The 10,834-nt window shown below is 41.5% G+C and overlaps 1 protein-coding gene across 1 annotated transcript; it reads right to left on the reverse strand.

The window, feature by feature from the left end:
* Positions 1-8,421: 8,421 nt before the first annotated feature.
* LOC132013717 (tripartite motif-containing protein 75-like) lies at positions 8,422-9,836 on the reverse strand. The gene has a single exon (XM_059393901.1). The coding sequence runs from the start codon at positions 9,834-9,836 to the stop codon at positions 8,427-8,429; it is 1,410 nt and encodes a 469-aa protein (XP_059249884.1). The 3' UTR covers positions 8,422-8,426.
* Between the last annotated feature and the right edge of the window lie 998 nt (positions 9,837-10,834).

Here is a 10,834-nt window from a genome sequence, read left to right on the forward strand (position 1 = left end):
CGTGGGTGGCTCAGTAAGTTTAAAGCCTCTGCCTTCAGCTCAGGTCATGGTCTCAGGGTTCTGGGATCGAGCCCCACATCGGGCTCTCTGCTCGGTGGGGAGCCTGCTTCCTCCTCTCTCTCTGCCTGCCACTCTGCCTACTTGTGATCTCTCTCTCTCTGTCAAATAAATAAATAGATGTCTTTAAAAAATCATAAATAAATAAATAAATAAATAAAAAGTACAGACAAAGTTGTATGACCTATACCACAACAGTAATAAGTTGAAACTCTGGGGAGGTTGAGATGAGGTGAAGGGGGGAGGGGAGGTAGTTTCCTTTTTTTTTTTTTTTAAAGATTTTTTTTTTTTTTTAATTTATTTGACAGAGAGTGAGCAATCACAAGTAGGCAGAAAGGCAGGCAGAGAGAGGGGGGAAGCCTCCCCACTGAGAGGAGAGCCCAATGCTGGGCTTGACCCCAGGACGCTGAGATCATAACCTGAGCTGAAGACAGAGGCTTAACCCACTGAGCCACCCAGGCACCCAAGATTATTTATTTATTTGACAGAGAGAGCACAGCAGGGGGAGTGGCAGACAGAAAAGGCAGAGGGGGGAAGCAGACTCCCTGCTAAGCAGGAACTTGATTCCAGGACCCTGGAATCAGGACCCGAGCTGAAGGCAGCTGCCTGACTGACTGAACCACCTTCCCCTCTTTGTTGTTTTTAAAATTGTTTTTTAATTTGTAAGTAAACTCTACACCCAATATGGAGCTTGAACTCAAGACCCTGAGATCAATAGTTACATGCTCTACCAACTGAGCCAGCCAGACAACCCTAGATGAATGTGCTTTGCATATAGGACACATGGGAATCTTTGGGGTCAGACAGTGGGCTGTGGTGGACAAGATAACGAACCTTCTCCAAAGATGTTCTTGTCTTAATTCCAAGAACCTGTTTGTTAACTTAAGTGGCAAAAGAGACTTGCGGGTCTAATGAAATTAAATCTCATGAATGATGGAGAGATTATCTGAAAATGCTCGTATTGGTCCCGTGTAATCACAAGGGTCCTTAAAAGGGGAAGAAGGGAGCAGAAGCGTAAGAGGCAGTGGAAGACAGTAAATTTGTGTTGTTTTAAGCCACAGAGGTGTGATTCATTTGTGATAGCAGCAATAAGAAACTATTACAACAATCAAGATAAATAACTTCATCAGCCCTTTCCCCCCAATTATCGAATTCTATATTCCCTTTGTAATTAAACCCTCCCCTATTAACCACTGACGAGGATCAACCCGTTTTATATCTATATAGTTTTGTCATTCCCAATTATGTTGTATAAATGGAATCATACGGTATGTAGCCTGCCTGTTAGGTCTGTCTTCTTTCACTTAGCTGGTACATTTGAGATCCATCCATGTTATGATTATCAACAGTTCAGTCTTTTTTATTGCTGAATAGTATTCCACGAGCATACCCGTTTATCCCTTTCTCAGCTGAGACATTTGGGTTGCTCCCCCTTCAAAGGTCCTATGAATAAATCTGCTATAAACATTTGCATTCATTTTTTTAAAAGATTTTATTTATTTGACAACAGAGATCACAGGTAGACAGAGAGACAGGGCAGAGAGAGAGGGAAGCAGTCTCCCTGCTGAGCAGAGAGTCCCATGCGGGGCTCCATCCCAAGATCCTGGGATCATGACCGGAGGCGAAGGCAGAGGCTTTAACCCACTGAGCCACTCAGGCGCCCCTGCATTAATGTTTCTGTGTGAACTTCGTTGAAATGATATTTTCATTTCATTTGAGTAAATACATATGAATGGGATTGCCAAGTAATATGGTAGGTGTATCTTTAACTTTATAAGAAATATAAGAAATTGCCAAACAATTTTCTGAAATTGCATTCCTAGCAGTACCATAATAAAAATTCTAGCTTCTCTGCATACTTGCCAGAGCCTGACATTATTACTTTTGAAAAATTTTAGCTATTCTAATAGGTGTGTCATAGTATCTTACTGTGTTTATGTTCATTTAACCAGCCGCTACAATCTTAACCATCTTTTCATGTGCTTATTTGCCATCTGTTTGTGTTCTTCAATAAAATGTCTGTTCTAAACTTTTATCCATTTTTTTACTGGGCTGCTTGCTTTCTTAGTGTTGATTTTTAATTCTTTTTATATCTTATCTGTCCATTGTGCAAACCACTGCGGAGTTGTCTGGGACTTCTTGAGGGTTTGCGTTGTAGTACATTCTCAAAGCATTTCCTTTGCTTCTTTGGGTTGTTTTCTTATGCTCAGCTATGGGTGAGCCTGGAAATAGTCACAGAAAGGGAATTCCCTTCTCTTCCTTCCCTCCCCACTTTCTTGACTCCCTTTTCCAATGATCTGTGACAGATAGATGGGGTTTTCTTGCAAATTTAACTTCTGTGTAATTGTGCCTTTCTGTACAAATGGGCCTGCACTACGGACAAAGCAATAAAATAACAGCGAGGGGTCCTCTACCACTCCTTCAAGGAGGGGTCTGCTTTCCTGGTTCCCACTGCCTGGGAGTGCAGATCCCCAACTGGAATTAGGTCTGGCTTCTGGGAAAAACTAAGAGGGAGAAAAAAAAAATCCCATCCCGGGGCCTTTTTTCTGGCCCTCTCCCAGGATGGATTGCTCTCTGAGTTTTTGCTCTCTTTGATTCATTATCTCACTCAGATCAAAGCTGAGAGATAAAAGGAGAAACGCCCCAGGAAGTCCCAGAGACCAACTTACAGGATACTCTTCAAGTGTGTCCGTGAACACTATCTGCTATTTACTTTTTGGAGTCCCCAGATAATTGCTTTTCTCTCCCTGGATTTTCAAGGTTGGAGAGCCCAAGGGTTCAGTCCTGGGCCCTTGTCTCATCTCTGATTACACACACTCCCTTCCTGATTTCCTCCAGTGTCACTGCCTAAATGATTCTCCAAATTTATATTGCCAGGCTTTCTCCTGAACTCCAGAACTGCTGGTCCAAATGTATGGTTGACACTTGGATATCTTATAAACATTTAAAAATTAATCTTTTCAAAACTGAACTCCTGATCTCCCCTACCCCAAACCTGCTCCAACCATCTTCCCCATTTCAGTAAAGGCAAGACCATCCTTGCCTTTGTTCAGGGCAAAAAAATTCATGCCATCTTTAATGTTTGAGAGACATAAAGAATCAGCACTTTGTGCATTAAATAATATATAGAACACTACGCTCAAAGGGAAGATTAACTTGAGAAAAAGTTAACATGTATAAAAAATGAAAAATGATTAGAGAAAAAAGTGACCAGAGCATTCCCTGTCATAACTTAAACACTGACTATTAAGTTAACAAAAATAAGAATAAAAGTAAATGGTAGATTTGGATGAAAAAAGACTGCATGTGTGAGTTGGGATGGAAAGGAAGGCTGGTAGACAGTTGCTACGCAATAGAAGAATGTTATTAAGAAATATGGAGATATGGGGCGCCTGGGTGGCTTAGTCCTTCAGTGAGTCTGCCTTCAGCTCAGGTCATGGTCCCAGGGTTCTGGAATGGAGCCCTACAACAATGTGCTCCCCACTGGGCAGGAAGCCTGCTTCTCCCTCGCCCACTCCCCCTGCTTTTGTTCCCTCTCTTGCTGTGTCTCTGTCAAATAAATCTAAAAAGAAAAAATGGAGATAAATGCCAAAAGACCCTCTGAAGGGCTGAAAGTAGTTATCTCTGAGAAGAGAGGGGTCGGGGACACTTGAGATTGAGGTTTTTTAGAAGTTGTGGAGAACTTTTTGGCTTTGAAGCATATACATGTATAACTCTAATAAAATAAAAATGGTGGAGGATACATACCAAATTGTTAAGATAATAACAAGCGTTCTTTTGTGAACTTAGCCTTTCATTTACAAATTATATATTCCTATTATACCTGAATTTTCTTAAGGAGCATATATTATAGTTTTATTTAAAAAGCATAATTGGGGGCACCTGGGTGGCTCAGTGGGTTAAAGCCTCTGCCTTCGGCTCGGGTTGTGATCCTGGGGTCCTGGGATCAAGCCCCGCATCAGGCTCTCTGCTTGGCAGGAAGCCTGCCTCCTCCTCTCTCTCTCTCTGCTTACTTGTGATTTCTGTCAAATAAATAAATAAAATCTTTTTTTTTTAAAAAAAAGCATAAAGTATATTAGTCAGGGATCTTCAAACAGGAGGTATCTATCTTCTGTTAGATACTAGGTTATCTATATAACACAAGATATCTGTATCTCTTAAGATTCCTAATATTAAAAAACAAAGATATACTTTGTTTTTAAAAAATAGAATATATATGATACAAATCATCAATGTATCATCATACATATTATATAGAGAGAGGAGATATTATATAGAGAGCAAAAAACATATATATAGAGAGAGAGAGAGAGAGAGAGAAGCCACATACTTTGAGGAACTGGCTTTGATCATGGAGGCTAAGTCTGGTGACCTGCCATTTACAAACAGAAACCTAGCAAAGCTAGTGGTGTGATTCCTTCTGAATCCAAAGGTAGATAAGAGATGTGGCAGCTCAAGTAGACAGAAAAGAAGAGTGAATTCTTTCTTCTGCTTTTATTCATTCTATTCAAGCCCTCAACAGATTGGATGAAGCTCACCCACGCATGGGGAGGTCCATCTTCTAGTACACCCCGATTCAAATGCTAATTTCCTCTGGAAACACCCTCACAGTCACACACAGAAATGTTTAATCGGGGTACCCTATGTCCAGTCAAGTTGATATATATAATTAACCTTAATATGAAGATGTAAGAAAATATTGGGTACCGAATTTGCAATCTTGGTATAAGCATCACTTTCTAAGGACCTGAAACTAGAATCCACAAAATTTTAAGTGTCTTTCAGTAATTTATACCAAGAAAGATTTTTAAATAAATATTATTAAAATGAAAATATGTAGATTAAAAACAGAACCTCTCAGCTGGGAACTCCCTCAACTTCTGTAATGTACTGAATCGACCCAATCTCATCTGTAGAGGCGACCCAATCTCATCTGTAGAGGCGCTTTTAAGCAAACAGGCTTGGACGATGGAATGCAGAAAGGGTCCACAGCAAACACCCCCCCACCCCCGTTGAACAAATAGGCCCATCAGGGGACCCACCTCAAAATAGCCACAGGCTCTTACTGACCCATGGGCTACTTACAACTAGGCAGTAACCAAAAAAGGGATGATCCCATTTGTCCCCAACCTTTTCACCAGCCCCTACTTCCTCCAGGCCAACAGCGACCCTGCCCACCATTCTCTAGCACTGCATTCAATCAACTTCTTTGTTCCACCTCAGGCGAATTCTTTCACCTCCCGCCACCACTTTCACCCTATCACTGCCCCACATTTAGGGGCCCCCATCTGATTGAGACACCCCATTTAGACACCACACCACCCATCCTCTTTACCTTCCTTTTAAGTCAAGATATTAACTGTCAAGATCAAAGACTAAATATTCCTGTGTTCTGTATTCCATTCTTTCCCTCTAAATTTTAAGGGAGTGGTTCTCATCTTTTACTCAGGACTCCTCTACACATGTAGGGGGCTAAAATAAACTTCCACCTATCTTCCTAGTTCTTGCTCCTCAGTCTTCTGTTGGCTTCTCGGCAAGTCCTATGAATTGTCATTTTCAAACTATATCCTTTCTCCCAAGTTTTCTTACCTCTCCCAGTGCTTGTTTCTAAGCATTTACTGAGGACTCCAAAATTTAGATCTCCAACTCACACCACAAATCTGAGTGTCAGAGTGATATGGCCAGTAAGAAATCTGACTGTACCCAGTTCCCTGATTCAAGCCCCTTAGTGGCTTCCCATTTTTACTTAAATCCTAATTAATATACTTGCATGGCTCCTTACAGTCTGCTTTCTTCCCATCTTTTCTGCCCCTAATATTGGCCTTGTTACAAATTAGTTCACATAAAAAGGACTTTATATATACTGATTTATGGATTTAGTCATCACTACAATTATACACAAAAATGTTAGCACGGTTAATGTGTGTACATGGAAGGTTACACCAATAACTTCTATATGCCTATCATTTTAATTGGAGTAACCATGTTGTATTAATTGGAGTAACCATGTTGGAATTTGCCAAAAAAGTTGTCCAGGGGTGCCTGGGTCACCAGTAGGTTAAGAGTTGGTTAAGAGTCCTACTCTTGACTTCAGATCAGGTCATAATCTCTGGGTTCTGAGATCAAGTCCCATGCTGGGCATGAAGCCTGTTTAAGAGTCTCTCCCCTCTTTGCCTCCCCACCCCCCATCTCCCTCTCTAAAAAAAGTTGTTCTATTGAAAACAAAAGGACAGCAAAACGTAATCTTGAGAAGTTCATCATGGTTCATATATATAAAATTAGGCAACAGACAACAGAAGATGAAAAGCATCTTTTGTTATACTACTGCAGTAAAAAAAAATACAAAGCCAACAGAGAGACCACTTGGACAGGCCCATCAGGCCACCCATCTGAAAGGTACTGCTCAAAAGATATCCAATTTGCATTCTTTCTAAGGAAATGGGCAGTTAATATTTGTAGTTCAGTAACAGCCCGTTTTTTCATGAAACTTGGAACTAGCCAAAATCAACACAACTGCTTTTAGACAAGATGAGGAATAAACAGGTTCATTCAACTGCAAATGCACCCTTTCAAACTTCAGGGGGGACCAAAAACCTTACCCCAGAACACAAACGGAAACCACCTTTGCTTGTTCTTTTTATTTTAAAGTAAGTAATAGAAAAAGCACATGAAGTGAAATGTCCATATACCATCATCTAGATTCCACAGTTAATCAGCATTTTGTCACATCTGGCTTGACATTTGGCTTCATTTATTGCACTCTGTCCTCCCATTTTTTTTTTTTTTTTTTGCTGGTGTTCTTTATAAATGTAAATTATAAAAACAAAATTGCACCGATTACATTTCACCAGAATCTCTAATTAGAATATTTCCTGAATCATGTATTTTTAAGCATATCTTTAACATGCCACCGTATTCCCACTTCCCTCAGTCAGGAATGTCTTTTTCAATTGTTCAAATCAAGCTCTAAAACATGACTCACACATTCATTATGTCTATTTTCTTAAAAAATATAAAGATTTTTGGTAGAAGAAAAAAAAAAGAGGAAATGATATACAATTCAAAACAGGGAAAGATATGAAAGTTTGGAGCATATACACATACATATAAAATTTCGTTGTCATGCAAAGTAAGTATTATCTACAACTTGTAATTAATTTAAGTCCATCATAGAAAATGAGCAGAACCTAGGTCCTTCTGGTGAATTCAGTAGTGTCCGGGAGTTAAACAGGAGCAGGCATCCTTAAGAGCATAGCATTTGCTTTGAAAAAACGGTTAACTCCTGAGACACATAGTCAGGGATCAGTACAAATTAGTTATTACACTTTTAAGAAAATGCTGAATAAAAATAAATATGCCATCATTCCTGAGTAGTTTTTACTACCTGGTGATCCATTTTATTCTCTGGCATGGTATCTAACTATATCTGTTATTACTAAGACTTTCCAATTCTCCACAATGTCTAAAACAAAGAACTAGGGGCACCTGGGTGGCTCCATCGTTAAAGGTCTCCCTTTGGCTCAGGTCATGATCCCAGAGTCCCAGCATCAAGCCACCCATCACGCTCCCTGCTCAATGGGGAGCCTGCTTGTGCTCTCTCAATAAATAAAATCTTTTAAAAAAAGGGGGGAGGCAATTTAGAATGAAATGAAAACTATGTAAAGGGTTTCTAAGAAAGCAGATGTAGCAAGTGCCACCAGCAGCTGGCTCCTTAGGGTAAGGGGAAAAGCTGTCAAACACTGGTATGTTAAAGGCTCTCTCTGATGCCCACCCCCAACCCCTTCAAATTGAGTGCTTAGAGAAAACCAAGGTTACAATTGGCTCCTGTCTAGTACACAACTTGTACATGGCAGCAAGAGCAGTTTGTTTTTTTAAGACTTTTTTATTTGACAGATCCTGCAAGTAGGCAGAACAGCAGGCAAAGGGAGAGGAGGGAGAAGCAGGCTCCCTCCTGAATAGGGAGGCTGAGGCAGGGCCTGATCCTAGGACTGTGGTATCAAAACCTGAGTGGAAGGCAACCGCTTGACTAAGCCACCCACATTCCCTGAGCACAATGTTTTAATAGCACAAGTTCAGAGCTGAGGCTAAGGTGACCAGTTGTTTTGGTTATTAATCCCTTGCAAACTCCATCTACACTCTGACAAACTTATCACCCACAGACCCAGCAAACCCCTTTATTCCTGGAGAGAGGCATTACTGTTTTCTAGAGAATTGGTGAAACAAAATAGAACTTTCTTCTTGGATTAAAATGAGAAAGAAAAAAAACTGGGGGAAGTGGAAAAATTAGCTTTACTGACATATTAATACACTAGCCCATCCACCTTCCATTCTTTAAAACTAACTAACTACTAAGATGATCCAGGCAGTTTTCACTCACAATCTGTCCCCATACAGATCCTGAGAGGTTTTGAATCAGGTCCTACATAGAAATAAGGCCTAAGAGGTCTAGTAAAAGTGTCAGTGAAAGTATAGATGTGAGATTTTTCAGTCCTGTTATAAAATGAGATCTCACCCAGCTCATAGTCCAAGAAAATGCCAATGCCTCTGGGGTTCACAGCCAAAAGCAGCACGGTTGCCGTGGCTCCCACCACCTCATAGCGATCTTCCTGCCGCTGAATCACCCAGCAGCCCTGCCATGCCTGCGAAGATCTCCTGGCCTTAGGGGGGAGTGAGTCTTTGCAAATCCCCACAGCCCATTCAGATTTGTCTCCCACTTCTACCTCCCAGTAATGCCTGCCAGAGTAAAAATATGGAAAACCCAGGACAACTGTGTTGGCTGTAAACCTTTTTGGAAAATGAGGAACATTCTGTTTTCTCTTCGAAAACGTCACGTATTTCTTATCCTCTGAGACAATCAAGTTGGGGTGTGCCGTCTCGTGGTCTAGGATAATGTCTACTCTAAATTTGTTTATAATTTTCTGCAAAGCAGAATACTGGGGAGGAAAGCTGCAGCCTTCTCTTCTTAACTGGATTGAGAAAATTGATGGACTGATCTCATCCTCAGACCTCCTGTAGAAATTTTTAATTTGTGACAGCAATTCCACTTCAGACAGCACACTGTTCTCAACTACTTTACTAAGCAGACCTCTGAGTACGGAGATGTAGTTTGAAAATGCGGTGATGTTTGCACTGAGTTTCTGCTGAATGTCTTTCTCTTCATCAGCTAGCCTCAAAAGAACGGCTTCTTGATCACGGTCTAAAAATTGCTTCAAGCACTCAAATTCAGAGAGTAATTCCTGCCTTTGATTTTCCACCTTTTCTTTCAGCTCTAAGGGTTTTTTGCTTTGAATGTTTATTAATTTCTGAACATTTTCCATCTGCTTCTTCAAGGGCTCAATGTAACGGCTGAGCCTCTGCCTGTGATGAGAGGCAGCCTCCACCATGGGCCTCACCAAGTGGCCCTGGTGGTCAGGGGGCTGTGTGCACGTGGGACACAACACCTCGAGGTCCTCCTCACAGAAAAGGGTCAGGACCTGGTTGTGCTTCTCACACAAATGTTTCTCTTCCGGCCTCCTCTTCTTGGTCCTGGTGATGTGGAGGAGCTTGGCAATGTCAATCATCCTTCCCAGCTGGGTGTTGCTCCTCAAGTGCCTCTCCTGGCACGTGTGACGGCACACAGGGCACGGGAACCTGTCCTTGAGATCAGCCCAGGACTGCTGGATGCAGCAGCGACAGAAGTTGTGCCCACATTCGGTGGTGACAGGGTCTCTGAGGTAATCCAGACAGACGGGACAGTTGGCTTCTGCCTGGAGTCCTGCCAGGGCTGCTGGGACTGCCATTGGGCTGTGAATGAAGACCTGGACTGAGGTGGGTTTCCTTCAGGAGCGTGGGCCCCACGCTCAGTGGGCCCAGTATTCAGTGAGAACTGGATACACCCTAAAATCTCAGGTGTCACTCTACTGCAATCTCCTGAAGTATGATCTTCAGGCCTTTTAATTCCAGCTGCCACCAGGAGCTCCTCCGCATCTGTAGCCAGTCACAACTCAGCTAGACAACTACTCTTCAGCCTCTGGAAATAGAAAATAAAGCCAAGCTAAGCAGCTCTCCCAGGAGAATTATTTCCTCACATCATTAATTACTACAGAGAAGTTATTACTTCCTTAAAGCAAAATAAAAAACTCTGGATTTGTTTCAGGGGGTCCTACCCACTTACCAGAGTCTAGTCTGATTATCCTTTACTAACCCCCGTCTTTTGTTCCCATGCCTTTGTTTCTATGCCCCATCTATTCCTACCCACCCAGTACCACAATCTCTGTATCCCATCAACCTCCCATTAACCCCAAGTTGGGCTGTGGCAAGCTCATGAGCTCTGGGACAGGAAGATGTGTAACACCCAAATTAAGGCACAGCCTTGGTCACCTATTGGTATAACTTGGAGGAATTCATTTTACATGCCATTAGTCTGTGAATTATTTAGAGATAAAGGCAATCGAGACTCAATCAAGAAAGGCCTTTTACCTCCATCTTGATTGGCTTCAAAAAATAATTTCCCCATTCGTGGGGGAAATCTGCAATTATAAATAGGGAATTTACATTATATGAGGTCCCTGGTAAAAAGAGAGCTATTACCAAAGAGAACTTTTTCATGTAAGAAACTTATGTGTGTAACATAACAACCTTTGTTTACCACAGATTTTTTTTTCCCACTCATCTTCCTAGGAATTGCCTCCCTCAATGCCAGAAGTCCTGATCTCTGGATGGTATGAAGTCTCAATCTCGTGGTGGTCTTTTGAGTCTATCTTTGTGACATTCCCGTGCACAAATACATAATTAAATT

The sequence above is a fragment of the Mustela nigripes genome, chromosome 1 (genome assembly GCF_022355385.1).
Source record: "Mustela nigripes isolate SB6536 chromosome 1, MUSNIG.SB6536, whole genome shotgun sequence".
NCBI lineage: Eukaryota > Metazoa > Chordata > Mammalia > Carnivora > Mustelidae > Mustela > Mustela nigripes.